The sequence below is a fragment of the Chrysemys picta genome, chromosome 11, assembly GCF_011386835.1.
Source record: "Chrysemys picta bellii isolate R12L10 chromosome 11, ASM1138683v2, whole genome shotgun sequence".
In the NCBI taxonomy this organism is placed as follows: Eukaryota; Metazoa; Chordata; order Testudines; family Emydidae; genus Chrysemys; species Chrysemys picta.
This window is the reverse complement of record NC_088801.1, coordinates 73,221,111-73,240,630: the sequence shown is the minus strand read 5'-3', so window position 1 is coordinate 73,240,630 and position 19,520 is coordinate 73,221,111. Positions and strand designations below refer to the sequence as shown.

General features: G+C 43.4%; 1 protein-coding gene across 32 annotated transcripts in view; it reads right to left on the bottom strand.

Annotated features, from left to right (window-relative positions):
• Window positions 1-19,520, bottom strand: part of AGAP1 (ArfGAP with GTPase domain, ankyrin repeat and PH domain 1) — a 653,489-nt gene that overhangs the window by 407,641 nt on the left and 226,328 nt on the right. For all 32 annotated transcript variants that reach the window (XR_010591413.1, XR_010591412.1, XR_010591414.1 and 29 more), the window contains exon 2: window positions 12,630-12,688. Coding sequence is in view for 22 of the 32 variants with exons in the window: in XM_008172585.4 (XP_008170807.1) it covers window positions 12,630-12,688 (59 nt within the window). In the remaining 10 variants the exon portion in view is untranslated. The remainder of the gene's footprint in view (window positions 1-12,629; window positions 12,689-19,520) is intronic.

The window sequence follows — 19,520 nt, the reverse complement described above, 5'->3', positions numbered from 1 at the left end:
TGCGGGGGGAGGGTTCCAGGTGCAGGGGCAATGGGACTCTATGGGGCTTCCAGGTGAAAGTGGTTAGGGCTCTGCAGAGGGGTCTGGGTGCAGCTAGTTGGGGGTCAGTGGTGTGGGGGTCTGGATTTGGGAGCTCAGGGAGGTGGGGCTCAGGGTGGGGATTTGAGTGCAGGGAGCTTAGTGGGAGGTGGTCTGGGTCCAGGGGTGGGGGTCTAGAGGCAGGGGCTCTGGGTGCAGGGGGGCTCCAGATGCAGGGGTTGAGGTTCAGTGGGGTGGGGTTCAGGTATGGAGAGATAGGGTGGTTCTGGGAGTATGGGGTGAGGCTTGGTGGGGGTGTCTGGATATGGGAGGTCCAAATGCACAGCGGTTGGGCGGATGCGGGAGCAGCTCCCGGTACAGTGGCCCCTCCCCCCAGAGCTGATGACCAATGGGGAAAGGAAGCAGGAGAGGATGCTGAGCTTCACAGGCTAATCTCTTGGGTATCTAAAACTCTAACCGTATAGTGACAACAATGTCAGCTCCTTCACCCATATGTGAAAATTATTAGGAAGCCAGTTCAGTTTTTGTGGATGACACATCTTCTTTGCAGCTAATAGTGCCTAACTGAGAAACAGCTACGTTCTGTATTACTTCTAGATTCAGAATGCTCTTAAAATTTAGCCCCAAGTAAAAAGCATTGCAGTTCTCCAACCTGGAGTTACCCAAAATAAGGATAGAGATGTCAAGATCCAGACTTAAGGGGAATAGTTGCAAAAGTGCAGATAAAAAAGGTGCTTTTGGTCTCACATCACTGGGATTCCCAGAACAAATTGTGAATTAATTAAAAGGCAGCACCTTCCTGATCTCAAAACAGAGGACAGAACTCTCCTTATCATATGTTCGAGATCCTTCCCCCAACCCCTAGTCGTCATCACCAACTTGTCCAGATTAGCCTTCAGCCAATTTGCTCTCATCCAGAGTGCATTTCTCACCAGACATTATATCCATCTATCTAGGTGCTATACAGGGTCCTCATCACCACAGTATCAGAGCACCGTGCTAAAGGACAGACTGACTTCTGTGTTCTTATGGGAGTGACACACAGCAGCTCAAGGAGTCTCCTTCCTTGGAGGTTTTTAAGGCCCGGCTTGACAAAGCCCTGGCTGGGATGATTTAGTTGGGAATTGGTCCTGCTTTGAGCATGGGGTTGGACTAGATGACCTCTTGAGGTCCCTTCCAACCCTGATATTCTATGATTCTATGATTCCTGCAGCTGAGGGAGGTTTCTGGGGGTGGGTCTGACACAGCCCCAGCCACTCCTTGCAGGGAAAGAGTAAGTCCCATCCTCTCCTGCCTCCAGCCCAGTCGGGACAACAGCTGATCCCAGCTCAGGTGTCCCCAGCCCTGCAGTGATCAACCTCTCCGCTGGCTGCCTGCAATGATGTACTTGCGCAGCTAGGGAGTGGTGCATGACTGCTCTTGAAGCTTCCCTGTCAGAAAGTCTTTTTTTTTTTTTTTTTTTTTGCAGGGAAGCAAAGAAATCTGCAGGGGACATGAATTCTGCGCACATGCAGTGGCGCACAATTCCCCCCAGGAGTAATTAACACAAATCATTTTATCCAATTAGCTAAGGGTAGTGTGTAAGATCAGTTTTATGTTTCTAAGTATTTACTTGGACTCATTCTTCCCAGGGCAACAACATTCATTAACCCCAGGAAGCCTCCAAAAATAGTTAAGATGGTTCTCTCTATCAAGTCTACTTCTGTAACATTTCATTTGTTTATTCTTTGTTCTAGCTTCAATGATTTAGATGGCATCCTTTGGCACTTAGTTACACCATCCGCTCAATTTCAAGGAGAGATCAGATTCTTAAAAATCTTTTCAACTCAGCTGCCTCCATCTGTGAAGTGTAAGGTTATATCTAGTTGTGTCCTCCATGTTCATGAATGTATCTATTATAAGAAAATAATCATTTTTCACACAACTCAGGGCCCCTAACTGTTATTAATCACTGAAGATTGCTGGCAATAGACTTAATGCTGGGAAAATCTGATGCCCTATACCAAGGAATTAATCTGTTAATCAAGATTAGCAATTGTGGGGGACCACAGGAACCACAAATACACCAGCCTGTTTTCACTATGTAGTTGTCTTCCTGACTGACCCCTGTTTTTACTTCAAAAATTTTTTAACCATATCAGGTTGATACTGATGCTGAGAACTAGCATGCACAGACAACACAAAATATTCCCTCCTCCACACATATGAATCCTGAATCCACACAAAGGATTCAGACAAGCAAATTTTACGGTGCCTAGCATGTTTAGGAGTGGCATGCAAATGAGTTTGGAGTGCTTTTTTTTTGTTTGCAGTGTTCCAGATGGGCTAAACTATGATAAGGGGTATATCCTAAATTTTAAAGAACTGTGGAAAAACTAAGTGTGTTTTCTGGGTAACAGTAGAGTACAATATACTGTTCTGTCTGATAAAAGTATATTCAACATATTACATGGATGTCATCCAGTTTAGCAGATAGGTACTGCAGGCATTCTATAGCACAGAAATGAAATAAACTCCTGACAAAGAAAAAGGTTGGGTATTTATTTATTCCTTAACATATCGCAGCCTAGAGCTTTCCAACAACAAAGATCATAGAAAGATCCTGTTTGTGACTGGCTACTGTCTAGCTGCTGTCTGCTGTGAAGCTGAACCAGGCAGGAGCTTCTGAGGCCTTGACCATGAGGGGTATCTTTCTCAGAAAAGAGTATGCTCAGATTGGACAAAATGAAAACATTATGAGTAATCAAAGGCTGTCACAACAGGCAAGCTCATCAACATAAACCTCTCTGGCTAAGATTTTAATATTTGTAACAGGATAGCAATTGACTGGGCCCAACAGTGATGGTTCAAAGAGGAGTAGCAGTACTGTAAAGTATACTGCATAGGAAGTTATTGTTCTGGTGAAAGAATATTACTTGAAAGAGTCTTTTTCCATCCCAGTAAGATGACTGACAAACAGCTACAGTGACCTAAGAAAATGATTGTTCTTCCATTCAAAGATACCAAAATCGACTGGACCAGAGTGGAAATCTCAGCACTATTTTAACAGCTTCTCAGGAGAGTAATATCAGTTGCAAAGAAAACAGATGAATAATCACGTGTGTGTTAAATTACCAGAAATAGGTGTAGTTCTGAAAATCTGCTTAGCTCTTGGAAGTCTAGGGGCTTATGCTGCCCGCAGTCCCTAGGGACAGCTCTGTCCGCCATTAGGGAATTTGTTCCCGAGAACGCTCTGTAACATTTCACGAACCCCAGTTTGGGAACCACTGCTCTATAGGATCATTGCATTGACTGCACCCAGTGGATATTTTCAAGCTTTAATTTGCAACTGTGAGAAGTAGAAACTGAGCTTCTAGAAATAAAAGTTAAGATTCTGACATTACCTAACTTTGGGAGCCAGGACCAAAGCACATGCCCACTGTGCCTGTGTCTTAATCCAGCCCTACCCAGGGGTATATCTGAACCTCAATGACAGAAGCACCATTCAGCAGTGCCCAGCAAACTACATACGCATGCTCTTCAGGCAGTAGCTTCTCATATGGCCAGCTCAAACAAATGGAGCTTGGTTTACAAACAGACTTTGGGAGAGTACCAACCACCTCCTTCTCCTCCTAGCCACCCCAGTCCTGACCACATGGGTTAAGTAATCAACTTTCTTGGCAGCAAATAGACATTGCTCCCCTAGAACCGGGGTTCTCACAAGAAATTTTGGTAGTTTTAGAGTGCGGCCACCAACTCTTGCTGGTGGCCACTCTGACAATTTCCCCTAAAATACTTAACTTTAGGAAAAACAAATATGCACATCTACATGTCCAAATCATTGTAATTTATTTAAGTAAGGTTTTTTTGCTGACTCAATAATAAAAATAATGAACAATTGTCTATTCTTTACTGGTCAGAAGAGAAACAAAATAAGGTGCTTTGCATGGTCTTGTCTTTTTGTTGTTTCTTTTGCCTTTTTATTCCTTTTTTTAGACTTGATAGCTAGTAAGTTTACTGCTGTGAAAACTGATATTTGTATGTTCGTTAATATGTTACTATCTAGCTGGGAGGCAGTGAAAAGCAATATTAACAAACATAGAAATATTGGTTTTCATAGCACTTACTCAGGTTCGGCACAAGACGGGCGACAAATTAAGCCCTAGAGAGAGGTGTGTAGGGAGGCAGTGGAGGTCAGGGGCGATGGAGGGCAGAGGGAAGTATTGGGATCCAGGGACAATGGGAGGTTGGTGAGCCTGCAGCCGGAGCTTGAAGCCCTGCAGCCAGGGGATGGAGCCCCACAGCCAGAGCCTGCTCCCTGCCACCGCAGGGCGGAAGCCAGAAGCCCAAACCCCACTGCCCCTGGGAATGTGGCGAACTCACATGGGCTGCCTGCTCCTCTGGTATTTGTGGCTCCAGAGAGGTACAGAGGCCAACCCCTGCTGGCAGCTCCAGAAGAGGGGCTACTGCTTTGTCGTCCCCCCGCCAATCACTGCCCAGGAGCCTGGGGCTGCAAGAAGAGCCCCTGGTGGCCACATTTGAGAAACGTTGCCCTAGAAGTCATTCTTGTATACTAGCAAGTTGAAGGATGCTTAATACTTTTGTGATTAAAACCTCAGACTAGGAATCAAAAGATTTGCATTCTATTTCAACAACACTGCTAATGTGACCTCTGACAAGTCACTTAACTTCCCTGTGCTTCATTTTCTTCATCAGTACATAACACAACTATAGTAGATTGTGTAACACTAACTTCACTGATTGGCACTGCAGAGAAAACACCACTGAAATGGGAAAATACCACATGATGTACTATTCTGCTCCACTGTACGTTAACACACCCTCCTGATGTTTAACTTGCAACTCCCAGTATTTTTGGGTAGCATGCAAAGAGAAATAATGAAATCAGGAGAGGACAAGATAGAACTCTATATACAAAGAGCGCAATGAAGCTACATGAGCAAACCCCAAATAACTTGTGGGAGTTGTAGGCACTGAGTGCCTTGAATGAAGTTCTCAGCAATCTAAAGTATCAAGCCCCAAACCATATATTTACTACAGTAAACATCTTCTCCTGTCTGCATCCTAACTGCTCCATTTAACCGAGGCTGTTAATATGCTAGTTTGTGACAGGAGCAAATGCTATATGCTTTTCATATTTCCATAACATCCCTAAACAAAAGAGCCACAAGCAGACGCGCACAACCCAAAATTAATCTAAGTGGCAGTGAACATAATAATAGTGCTGTGGCACAAGAGAGACAGGTTTAGCAGTTAACATGGCCCTTCACTTCCTCAGGCATATTACGGAGTTGATCAATCGTCTGGGAACATGACCTGTTATAGGGTGATGACTCACTACACAAGTTCCTTCATGACGGCAGATTTATAGATAAGAATGAATGTAGACTTGAGGTGGAACTACTTGGCCATCCTTCCTGCGTGAGCACAAATGCCACAGGCACAGCTGGTGCAGGTCATTTCAATGATGTTTAAGTAGTATAATCAAATTTCTGTTTTTATTAAATGGTAAAATGGAGTTTTGCTTTTAACAGGGGTTGCACAAAAATGAAACCATCAAAAGGTCATCATAAGACTTGTACTGCCTGACAACCTGAATTTCATTCTCTGCAGCAGCTGCACGTCAAAAGTTTCTGTCTCCACTACTTGCAAGACCCTGTCCCCAGTATTATGGAAAGAGGAGGATAGGAATCATGGTGAAATGGGCTCTCATATTCAGCCAAGATGTGATCACTTGGCAATGCAAGCATTCCCAAAAGTGTGGTATGTAAAGCAGACAGACAGCAAGGAGACAAGGAAAGTAGAGGAGATGTATCATGTGTGTCACTAACCATGGTTTAAGCAAATGACTTATCTGTCAAACCAGTACAATTGCACAACAGAACACTGCTAGTACTAACAGAGTACACAACCAATTTCCCTTTATGTAGTTTATTTCAAAATTCAATTTACTTTCAATAACACTTAAAAAATAGCCTCTCTGTTGTGGTCACACTAGCACTTAATTCAATATCATTTTGTTCTAGGTATCGCCATGTGTTTCACTCTCCGTGTAGCATGTACACATCTGAAATAAAAACAGAAACAACTTGGCTGTCTTGTCATTAACACACTGTCAGCTGTGATGCTGCTCTGACGGATAGGAGGATTTGGCAGGTGCAAATCTACCATTGCCATTTCTTGCGTGCTGGGATAATCTCCACTTTAACCAAGGCTTTGGGAGAAAAAAAAAAAAACACCTCCCACTCAGTACAGGAAAGTTTACTTAGTGAGTGAGGTGCCAGCTGTCCTCAAGTTAAACTAATATAATTTTGTACGTTTCATTTTGTGCTCTCCTGATTGGAAAAGGTGAGTAAAAATGAGTGAATCTTAGCATAATCTTTTTAGTTTTCACCACTGCTCCTGCTGGAAACCTGCGGTATGCATTTTCAGCTGGGTCTAGTCTTTTCTTTTCTCACCTCATCTCAGCAGCAGAATTACGTCGACTTAAGTTACATGGGAAGTCAGCCAGGACAATTATTACATAGTGTGTGTGTCGACACTATGCTCTTTGCGTCGGTGGTGCGCATCCCACTAGGAGCACTTGTATCGACGCAGAGAACAGTGTACCATGGGTAGCCATCCCACTGTGTAACTTGCCACCATGTAGTGTAGGGTGTTTGGGGACAGTTTTGCAATGCCTCATGGGTCAGAAACAAGTCATACAGGGATCCCAGGGAGCACGGGTTCAACTTCCCATAATGCAGTGTTTTCTATCCCATAATTTTATCTGTATCCCATAGTGTTTCACGCCTCCTTTCAAAATCACCCACACAAACCTGCGCGTCCCATCTCCCTGTCCGCCATCTGTGACAGAAGCCTGGATCCTGCACAGCTCTGCACTATTGTGATAAGCGTGAGCCCAGGACAATATCTGCAGAGCTGCAAGAGGAGCTGCGGGGAAATATGATGATGTGGGACATAGAAAGAAACAATTCAAGGTTGCTGGTGGCATTCATGGAGCAGCTTCAGACAGTGGAGTGTCAGTTCTGGGCCCAAGTAACAAGCATGATCATGCAGGTTTGGGATGACAAGCACTAGCTGCAGAACTTTCAGATGCTCAAGGCCACATTTCTGGATCTGTGTGAAGAGCTCCCTCCAGCATAGCAACACCAAAATGAGATCCGCACTGACAGTGGAAAAGCGAGTGGTGATCGTACTGTGGAAACTTGCAATGCCAGATTGCTACCGATCAGTCATTAATTGATTTGGAGTTAGGAAATCCAAAACGGGGTCTGTTATGATGCAAGTGTGCAGGGCCTCTAATCGCTCCTGCTAGGATGAACTGTGAATCTGGCCCATGAGCAGGACATAGTGGGTGGTTTTGCAGCAATGGGCTTCCCAAACCACGGTGGGGTGATAGATGGTACGCATATCCCCATTTTGGCACCAGACCACCTTGCCATAGAGTACACCAACAGAAAGTGCTACTTTCCCATGGAAATACAAGAACTGGTGGATCACTGGGGACACTTCACCAACCTCAGTGTGGGCTGGCCAGGAAAGGTGCACAATACATGCATCTTTAGGAAGACAGGACTGTTCAGAGTGGTGCAAGCAGGGCTTTCACAACCAGTAGCTTACCACTAGCAATGTTGAAATGCCAACAGTGATGCTGGGAGACCCAGCCTACCCCTTGCTCCCATGGCTCATGAAGTCAGGCACCAGCACCCTGACAGCACCAAAGAGTGCTTCAACTATAGGCTGAGCAGGTGCAGAATGACAGTTGAATGTGCCTTTGGGCGTTTGAAGGGTTGCTGGCGCTGTCTACTCAAGAGATTGGACCTCAGGGAAAAAAAATATTCCAATGGTTATAGCTGCTTGCTGTGCCCTGCATAATATCTGTGAAGCAAAGTGGAGATGGAGCAGCTGTCTGCTGATTTTGAGCACCCAGATACCAGGGCTATAAGAAGAGCTCAATATGCAGCTATATGGCTTAGGGAGGCTTTGAAAGACCATTTTAATAGTGAGCCAGAGTAGAGTGTGTTGCTGTAATTTGCTCTACCTGTCTTTGCTCTTTTGCAGCCCTGTATGAACCATTTAGTGAATTGTGAAATAATATAACATTGCCAATGCACCTATTAATACTGTCTGTGAATGATGTCAGCACCACCTAGCATATGTTGAGAACTAATACACGTGAATTATGTTTCCCAAAACACCTTTATTCCACAATGATGCAAATAGAAAAAACATTTTTCACTTAAACGTAATAAATTAAGGAAAAAACTTATGATGGGGAAAGAACAGTCATTTCCATTTCAAATTCACATACACCAACCATGTCTTTCCCAGGTCAGCATAGTGCAGCTGTGAATGTCTTTAATGTTCCCAGGGGTGGAATGGTAAGGACAATGCAGCAGCCCAACGCCACACAGAATGTTGAGGGGCAGGGGGCACAGAGTTTTCCCAGTATGCAGTTCTCTATGGGCTGCAGAGAGAAGCGAGCATAGGATTGTTGAACCCTCAGATCCACCAGAGTCTGCAGCATGTCTGTTTGCTGCCTGAGAAGTGCAAGCATCTCCAGCTGCACGTCCCTCTCCTTTTCCTGCAGCTCTCTCTTCTCCACTCTATCCTCCATGCTGTCTGCAATGGTAATCCTCCAAGCCCTGTGCTTTTATCGGAGGCAGCGGAAGGTTGCAGGATCTCTTGGAATATGTCACCCCAAGTCCTTTTCCTTCTTCTCTTTATCTGGCTTGTCCGTTCTGCTGGTGTGGATGGAGAAACCCTCATGGCCACATTTGCAGCTGCTGAAAATACAATATACAGAAATACCATTGTCAGTGTATTCATGAGATAAACCAAAATTCAGGACGCTGAACTCACTCCCTTTGATCCACACAAGTTGTTAGCACTACAGTCTCACTTCTCATTGGGATTTATACAGCATGAGCCATGGTGAGCACAGCCCTGGGGTGGGAGGCAAATTGGGGAAATGAGGGGAGATGGCTCACAGGCATGAGTATGCGTGTATAAGGCAAATGAACTGAATATTGGCACCGCTTTCCACAGGCAGTGGTGACTATAGCTGACCTCTCACCCCTGAGGGTAATGAGTGAGAGGGACCCTATGCTGCTAGCCTGTATGCTGCAATGGTCCCCACTCACGTAATCACTATGGGCCATGGGAGAGCATCCTACCACAGGAGAAGAAATAAGGCAGCCCTCCCCAGAAACCTACAGCAGAGGATTGCAGACAAACTCCAGGAAAGTTTCATCGAGATATCTATGAAGAGTCATGGCACATCCTGGTGCACATAAATAGTGTGTTCCGCGGGGCCCCCTCTGCCTAACTGTCGAGGGGGATGGGAAGCAGACAATAACTCTTCCTTTAATACTTGTTTCACTACCTCTTCTAGAATAAGAGTGAATCAATAGATGTATACTGCTATTTTGTGGGTTCCATCCCCGTAATTTCAAAGAAAACAGCATACTTACCAGAGGTTCTTTCCCCTGCATCAGAATCGACTGTGCTGGACTGTAGGGACTGGCCGGACTGCGCTGGAGTCAAAAACATGTCCTGGTTCGCTGAGCAGCTGCCTCCCCCAATCACCTGTCCCCCACATTCTACTCCTCCTCCACTTCCTCATCCAACACCTCCTCTTCGCTGTTCACAGCAGAGGCCTCTGACTCTGGCTCCTCCGAAGTATCCATAGGGCTCTTGGGAGTGATGATGGAGTCTCATCTAAGGATGGCATGCAGCTCTTTGTAAAAGCAAATTTGTGGCTACACACCAGAGCAATTGTTAGTTTCCCTTGCCTTCTGGTACACCTATTGCAGATCCTTGGCTTTCACATAGCTCTGCTTTTCGTCCCTCTTGTAGCCCTTCTCCTCCATGCCCCAAGTGATCTGCTCGTAGATGTCGATGTTTCTACAGCTGCATCTGAACTGTGCAAAACCTCTTCTCCCCAGAGACCCAGGAAATCCACCATCTCCTGTTTTCTCCAGGCGGGGGAGCATCTGCAGCATGTAGTCAGCGTGGTCAGCTAGGCAGTTGCTAGGTGTACTCTCCAAGCCGGGCAATCAGGAAATGGAATTTCAAAAATTCACAGGGCTTTAAAGGAGAAAGGCAGTTCTCTAGCCAGCTGGCTGCTTGGCAGCAGAGTTCACACTGGTGACCAGAGTCGTCAGGGTGGGGCATTGTGGGATACATCAACTGTTATTGGCCTCCAGGAGGTAAGTAACACAATGTCTACACTGACACTGCAACAATCTAACTACATCGGCCGTGACTCTACGCCACCGGAGGAGGTGATTTTATTAAGTTGGCATAACAGGGCAGTTACGTGGGCGGGAGCGAAATGTAAGTGTATACGCATACATAGCTATGTCAATGTAAGCTGCCTTGCATCAAATTAACTGTGTAATGTAGACCAGGAATAAATCCTTGCACAAGCTTACAGAATCATATCAGTTTTGTCTTGCAGATTCTATTTTAAAAGGCAGCAGGAGAGAGACAGGCTCTGATCTGGTTGCACAAGAAAAATATGAGGTGGCAAGGGAACATCTTCATATCCCCAAAACAGTGAAGGCAAAAGAGAAATTCAGACTATCCACCTCATATGCACACACAGCCCCCACGCTAACAAAAAATGGGATGGGGAGAAGATAGAAAAAAGATACACACATCAGCTATACCGCTGCAAAAACCTAGTCAAGACAAGGCACTGGAGTTTTTATTGTGAAGTAAATAGGGGAGGTCAGCCACAAACGAGGGTAGAGCATTGACCATGACTTTTTACCTTGCAGGTAAAACTACAATGTCCCCTGTCTCCACTAGCTATATTTCTGTAACATCCTAATGTGTATTAGTTATCCCACAGTAACAATGCACTTTTTTTCGGGGCAATGAAGCCAAAGCCTCTGTGACTAAACAAAGGCCCCTTACTTACCTCGACTCCTCCAACAATGCCTGAAAGCAGCAAGCATCTGCAGCATGCCCAGCTTTTTGAACTGGTTAGTCCCCAAGGTGTTGAACTGTTGGGGAATAGCCAATGCCTACTGTTAACTAAACGTTTGCTACTGTAGGCTCAATTGACATACTATGTACGGTGTAACAGTTTAATGCAGAGACAATAAGTCTATGACCAATTCAATTAGGTAAAAAGTAATAGAGTTTGTCATAAGAACCCTACAGGCAAAGGAAACTCAGAGGCTGCTCTTGCATTTCTAGTCCCGCTGTACTTAAATATCCTAGAATAAACGGACACACAGCTGAGAGTTCACAGGAGAGTTACTGAGGATTCAATTCTTCTGGGCCACAACAAGATCTTTTTCACTGTAACTAGCTTTATGCTCTGGACTTGAAAAATTACCCCATTTAACAGCCAGAGAACTAAACCCACTAACCAGAAATCACTATAAAAGTCAAATGTGCGCACACACACAAAAATTCCCACCACGAAGTTGCAGACATTCAGAGGCAATAAATCTAGTTCCATGTCTTAGTGCTGGGATTATTAGGAGGTTGTCCCCAGCAGGATACATACAGTTCGTGCTTTGCATCAGTATCTCCTGGGTGCCTGATAACTTTGAAATCTTCCTGTCCCCATCTGAATGCTGGAAGGAAGTTTTCTAGATCTTCAACCCAAAAGCTGCCTCATTACAGTGAAAGGGAGCTTCTCAGCTATTCTGTCAACCCCATTATCATTTGGGGCACCCCAGTTCCTGCCTCTAGTGTTGTTCTTCGGTTTCAAAACAGCAGCTCTGTGAAATTCCCTCATCTGCGCCATGCATTTTTATCTCCAGATATTCCTTTCGTCAATGGCATCTCCCACCTACACGCTCTTCAAGCTCAGCTAAAGTAATGCCAAAAATAAACAGTTTCTAAAAAGCTGCTTTAATTCGCATTCTTCTGGAACTAACATTAAGACAATCTGGTATCTTGCCTCTCACTAATCTCCAGTCTTTTAGGAAATCAAATGGAGTCCTGACAAAAAGCAACAGAAAAAAACATTTCAGCTAGACAATTCATTTTGAAATTCTTTTTTAAAACTTGGGAGTGAAAAAAATTGGTCCTATGCAGAGACCTTGGAGGAATGTAATAGACACATTCCACTTAAAAAGTGATCAATTTCAAGCAGTGCACTAAAAGTTGTTCAGGTACTACATGTGCCTCCTAGTCCGCCTGCCCATTTTTGCATTTTAGAATATTTTTATTTTCAAACATTTTTTCTCTCCCACTCCCACACCCCTTTACTGCAAGGCCTCTCTACTCCCAAAAAACAGAGCAAGTTACACTGGGGAAATGACTACTACACACAAAACACTGTTAATTGCACTAAGTAACCAAGCTGAAAAAAAACAACAGGAAAAAGCATCGTCTTCAATCTCAGTAACATTCTAAGATGTTAAAAGTTTAGACAGAGGGGTCTCTAAGTTATGTCCCATTAATATTTATATTCAAGGTTTAATATAATCTAAATGTTTTTATAAAGGAAAAACCTGGCAGACTTTAAATATAACCTTACGAATATTCCACTTCTGTGTAATGCAGTAAGAATGGAATGCAGAAGTAAAGAAAACACATGTAAATAAAAAAATATTACTTACCACTTTCAGCTCTGGTACAGATCGACTTAGTGTCCACTCCTGGCTATTTACAAAAGCATCTGTAAAAACAAAACAAAACACATATATATTTAGAAAGGTACACTATTAGTTTAGTAAAGCTGTATTTTTTATTCCTGCTGAAGCAGCCAAAAAAGCATCTAGGTCTTCAAATAATGGAAAAACCAGAAGCCTCATTCAAACCTCAGGTTTCAGAGTAGCAGCCGTGTTAGTCTGTATCCGCAAAAAGAACAGGAGTACTTGTGGCACCTTAGAGACTAACAGATTTATTAGAGCATAAGCTTTCGTGGACTACAGCCCACTTCTTCGGATGCATATAGAGTGGAATCCAAAGAAGTGGGCTGTAGTCCACGAAAGCTTATGCTCTAATAAATTTGTTAGTCTCTAAGGTGCCACAAGTACTCCTGTTCTTTATTCAAACCTCAGTAATTTATGTATGCTTCCATCACTGAGGTTCAGATATTACAGTATTTATGTATTGACAATGCAGAAGGCACAGCCATAGCTAATTTTATCGTGTGATCCCAACGCGGATTTATATTGCAGTTAGAATTATAATTCAATCCTTGCAGGTTATGAAAAAACTCTTCTCCTCTCCCTTGTTTCGCCAAAGCTGGGAGTTACCAGGTCAAAGGGATATAAACAGTTAAAAGGTGACACAATTTTCATGAAGAGGAGTGATAAAACAACTGGGCAAGACTGAAAGACACTCCCCAAAGCAGGAAGAGAATGCGTAAAGGGAAGAGAAAGAGGCTTTGAGGAGGAGTCTATAGCAAGTTGAACCAACTAGGGATCCCAAGAAGAAGGTGAATAGACACCTAGTAAACTAGACATGCATATACTCAGTATATTAGTACAAAAGCATTTAAGACAAACAGATCTTAAACAAAAACAGTGCTTTAAGAAGGCTGACTAGTAACTGGTTAGCACTTGCACATCTAGAGGGAACAATATTACAGGGTCTGGACATAAATCAGAGCTGCTGAGGTAATGTTTTATACACAGGGCCAGACCTGAGAGCAGGGGATCATGTGATTCCACTCTGAGAGCTGAAGCGAGAGGCCCAAGGCTTGGAGGTAGGGGGGTTGGCTCAGAAACCCCAAGAGGGGTCAGAGGGGCACTTTAGTAACTGTGACAAGTATCACAAGTGCTTTCTAAGTAAAGTTTAGGGCTTAAATAAAATAAATTAATCTCTCACAAACATATGGCATCAGCAAGTTCTGGTTCTACAGAGCAATTCAGACAAACTTTTTCAGAGAAACTGTCCTCTTCGTTGACAACACTGCTTGACTAAAAACTAGAGAGATATAGGTTTTTCTTCACAGCCAACTTGAAAATGTCAAACACGACACCCTAAACTCAGTATACACTAAGTCAACTTCTCACACCCAGAGTTTCTAGTCTTGCCTATAAGTGGCAGAAATAAACCTCTAGTTCTGTTGTGGAGAAACATTTACATTTAAGCAAGTGTTCAATATCTCTCTTCTCTCGGTAAAGTTTATTTAACTTACTGGAGAAGAAATTAGCCTCAGGCACTGAAGTCCAAGTAGTAGTGTCCTAAATTACTGCACCATAAAAAATTACGAACAGGAGGACTTGTGGCACCTTAGAGACTAACAAATTTATTAGAGCATAAGCTTTCGTGGACTACAGCCCACTTCTTCGGATGGATATAGAATGGAACATATATTGAGGAGATATATATACACACATACAGAGAGCATAAACAGGTGGGAGTTGTCTTACCACCTCTGAGAGGCCAGATACAGACAGACATCATCTTCCTTTCCAAATGCAAGATCTAACTGTCTGTCTGTACTGGGCTAGCTTGATTATCACTTCAAAAGTTTTTTTTCTCTTAATTAATTGGCCTCTCAGAGGCAGCGGGTTGGCAGTACCCTATATACTGCGCCCTGAGGCACCACCTGAACCGACCCAATAGGTACTGCTAGGGGAAAATCCTTCCAGTGACTGTGCATGCAGCGTGCACACACCTCACTGGAATCGACATGAGCGTGCACTCGAAGAAGAATTTTACATTTCAATTCTGCCTTTGAATTCAGATAGTTATGTTGGTGGGACTGGCCACAGCATTTGAGAAATGGCTCCCAAATTTGCAAGTACACAAAACATTCATATCCAAGTATTGTACAGTTCCAGTTCTGTGAAAGTCACGACACCCAAATTCTCCTGATAGGTGGGGGAGGGGAGGTTCTTCGGATGGCAGCCCAGCAGGCTTTGAAATCTTCTGGATTAATTCTACTTATTTAGGTCTCTAAGCTATACCTGCCGTTTTTAGGAGTTCTATAGGATCAGAACTCTCACCCAGTCATGGAGGACTTATTAAACAGGATCCCTGTTCAAAGATCAGAAAGTCCAACAGTGGACCAAACCTCAAACCGTTTAGCAATATCTATAGCAGAATTTAGGTTCAATATTCTGTTATCCTTATTGTTAGAGGAGAAATTGTTATGATTAATTTTAGCAATATTATTTGAGCACAGCCACTGATCTCAACCACGCGCAATACATAGAAGTTACAGTCTTTGCCCATGGAAGCTGGAGATCTAGACTGAACACATTGCCACTCAGTCAGGATGCGAACCTCCTTGGGAAAGAGATGAAGGTCTGACCTCAAAGCTCTGCATAAAGATTTGGCGCTTTTGTGTTTCTGAGGGAGCGGGGGGCAAAGTGCGGTAGGTTATGTAATATATGTACATAGCAGTACATGTTTTGACACTATTGCTACAAATGTAATTTTCTCATCTAATTTACATTTGCGTGTAAATGACATTTTTTCTAGAACATACATGTTCGTTATGCAACAAGGAAAACCAAGTAAACCAAGATGAAAAGTAAACATTTTCGGAAGTTTAAATGTTACACAAAATATAGTTCTCCATTAGCAACACTGACAAACTGCTTCTGTGCAATGATACAATGCTATAGCTCAGTGAATAATGAATAGAAATCTTTAGTTGTACCAGATATAGACTAAGAATTAGCTCTTTAATTTACAATAGTCATTGGAAGAGACTTTGACAATTATTAGGAGACAGTGTTGCCAAGTGGATAGTACACTGGAATGGGACTTAGGAGACCTGGAGTCTATTCCCAGCTTTGCTACTGGCCTGCTGGTGAGCTTGGGGAAGCCACAGCCCCTCTGTGTGCCTCAGTTTTCCTATCTGTAAAATGGAGATAATGATCTGGCCCTCTTTTGTAAAGTACTCATATCTACTAACAACAAGTGCTATGTTAGAGCTAGGTATTATTATGACCATGTAGTTAGTCTAAACAGATCATCTAAGTAAAGAACAGGGAAACAGCACAAAGATGATGACTCCAGTGACGTGTCAAAGGTACCAATGAGAATGGTTTCACATTTTGCATGGGAAAGGGAGAGGGAGAGTAACAGGATGGCAACATGTGACAGGCCTGTAGGCAAACATACCCAGCAAGCCTGTGATTAATTTCACTGGTTCAGCTAGCCAGGGTCACAACCTAGTGACTACACTTGTTGTGGATTTGGCTGCAGTGGACGGGGGGCAGAAATGTTATGACTCCAACCTCTCTCAAACTGCTAATTTCAAAACCAGAGGTCAGTTAGACCAAACAGTCACCAAAAAAAATCGCATATTTCCACAGATGCCTCCAGTCTCTCTACAGTTCTAGAATTTTCAGTGCAAATATTCAAAATCATGTTTTTGCAACATTTAATATATTCTTTATTTGCACCTCAACACTGACATAATTCCAAGTTTGGCCAGCCTTGGACACCTTTTAAAGTTAACTTCATTTCTGTGTACACTCTAACAGACTAGTTTTGAACTTTCACTGCTTCATGGTGACTAACATTATGAAAACCTGCACATAAACCTGACTTTTCTTAATTCATGTCAACCAAAAATGTCTAGGTAAGTGCTTCTTTCCTTCCCCCTTTCAATTAAAGATATGCCATTTTAAAAAATTATCAGAATGTCAACACTTTTCTCCACAAGATGCTTAGAAAGTTAGCTTTAAAAGTATATGTGAACCTCAGCAGATAGAAAGCCCAAACAAGAGCAATAACGTTAGAACAATGGTCAAGATTACAATAAAAAGCAAAATCAAACCAAATAAACTAGGAAATGAAAAGTAGCAATCTCACCTGCAACTGAATCAGACCCCCGCAAAAATGCTTTACTTTTCACAGCCGATAAAAGCTATTGTAAACGACAGACAAGCAAATTGTAAAATATGCCATGTAAGAAAACCAAATGCTAAGCTATTTATGTCATTCCATAGTAATGTAAAGTTTCCAAGAATTAATAATTCTACTGATTTAACCTACTCTGCAATTATAGCTATAGGTTTGATCTACTGTATTAATAATCTCAAAAGCAAAACTGTAAAAAGCTACTACTTATGTTTTGGCTAGAAGAGTCCTGAATGGCCAGCGTAAAGCCTTGAGAATCTGCCTCCTTTACAAAACTCAAGCCAAAGGGTCCAGTTTGCAGCCACCTAAGGACGGCTAGATGCAAGTCCTTTAATAAACCACAAGGATGTCTATTGCTAATTCAATGCGAGTATCCTCAAAGTTCAACCGATGTGTCATAAAAGACAATGCAGTATTAAGTATTAGACTACTAAGCAGGCTCAAGTGATTTGTGTAGCTGAGTAACTATTTTCTGCTACTGTGATGTTTTCAAAGTGGCATATTCAATCACCACAAATAAAAAACAAGAAAGATTAAGTCCCTTCTTTCCTCTGCAAACATGTGGAGTATTATCCCTTGTCCCAGCCATATATTCTTATAAATGTGGGGGTTAGGGGTGGGAAGACACAAAATAAACCAGTATTTCCCTAAATGGGGGAATACACCTTTTGAGGGGGCAGGAAGAATTAGCCACTCCAGAGTGGCACAAACAGGCTTCAACGGTTCTCCAGACTCTCAGCTTTAATTAAAAAATAGGTCTAGCTGTTATGGTTGCAAAGAAACCCTCCAAAATATGAAACAATTATAACTAATGCAGAGACACTTGCCTGAATTTGCAGAGAGCCTGGAAAAAAAAAAAAGCTATCTACCTTTTCATAACTGTTCGAGATGTGTTGCTCATGTCCATTGCAAGTAGGCGTGTGTGTATCGCGTGCACAGTCATCAGAAGGTTTTTTTCCCCTATCGGTATCAGTCGGGTCAAATGTGTATCCCTCTGAAGTTGCGCCTTCATGGAGTTGCCCTGCTGACCCCTCTCCCCCGCCTCTTCAGTTCCTTCTTGCCCACTTACTCCAACAGAGGGGTAGGCAGGTAGGTCTTGGAACAGACATGAGCAACACATTGTGCCCTCGTGGAGTACGCTGCCAGAGTGGGGGCAGGTATCTTTGCCAAGTCACAGCATGCCCAGATGCAGGCCGTGATCCATGAGGATATCTTTTGGGACGACACTGGAAGCCCCTTCATCCTTTCCACAATTGCAACAAACAGTTGTGTTGATCTCCTAAACGGCTTAGTTCTTTTGATATAAAAGGCCAGTGCATGCCTAATGTCCAGGGAGTGGAGCATTCGCTCCCGGTTGTTGGTGGGTGACTTAGGGAAGAAAACTAAGGAAAATGTCTTTGTTTGCATGGAATTGCGAAACCACCTTTGAGAGAAAAGCCAAGTGGGGTCGTACCTGAACCTAGTCCTTATAGAAGGCAGTATATGGAGGTTCAGCAGTCAGGGCCTTAATCTCAGACACCTTCCTGGCTGAAGTTATAGCCACCAGGAACACTACTTTCCAGGAAAGGTAAAGAAGTGAGCATGTAGCTAAGCACTCGAAGGGTCCCCCCCATCAGACTTGAAAGTACCAAGTTAAGATCCTATGCAGGGATCAGTTGTCTTACTTGAGGTACAATTTATCTAGTCCTTTGAGGAAGTGGCCGTCCATTGGGTTAGCGAAAACCGATCGACTGGAAAATCCGAGATGGAAGGCCAAGATTGCAGCCAGGTGCGCCTTTATTGACAAAACTGACAGGCCTTGCTGTTTCAGGTGCAATAAATAGCCCAGGATAAAGGGAATCAAAGACTGTAAAGGCAGAGTGTCCTTTTGTAATGACCAAATAGAGAATTCTCTTCCACTTAACTAAATTAGTGACTGTAGTAGATAGAGAGGTCCTCCTCGGCAGCAGGAAACTAACAGGGGTTTACCCATGGAGTTTCCATACCGTGAGGTGAAGAGACTCGAGATTGGGATGCCAGAGGTGGCCATGGTCCTCAGTGATCAAGTTCAGGACTACAGGCATGGTGATCAGCGTGTCCACTGACAGGTCTAGGAGGGTAAACTAACTATTTACAGGATACAAAAAGAAATGTCCACTAGGGGATCACTTGCCATAGCAAGAGAGAGAAGCAGCTCCAATGACCGTCATGGGAGGTAAGAAGGAACAGAAGAGGTGGAGGGTCGGCAGGGCCCTATATACGGAACCATGAAGGTGTAACTCCAGGGAGCTTCACAGCCGACCTGACGGGTACTGCTAGGAGAAAAACCTGACAACCACGCACGCGGTATGCACACACACCTACTTGGAATGGACATGAGCAAGCACCCGAAGAACATCATCAGCTTTCCTAGAATCATAGCTGGAAGGGACCTAGAGAGATCATTTAAGTCCAGCCCCCTTAGGACCAACTATACTAGACAATTCCTCACGTTTGTCTAACCAGTTCTTAAAAACCTCAAATGAGAGGGATTCCACAACCTCTTTTGGAGGCCCTATTCCCAAACTTTATTATCCTTAGAAAGTGTTTCCTAATATCTAACCTAAATCTCCCTCGTTCCAGATTAAGCCAATTACTGCTTGCCCTACCTTCAGCGGACACGTCTTCTTTGTAACAGCCCTTAACATATCTGAAGTCCT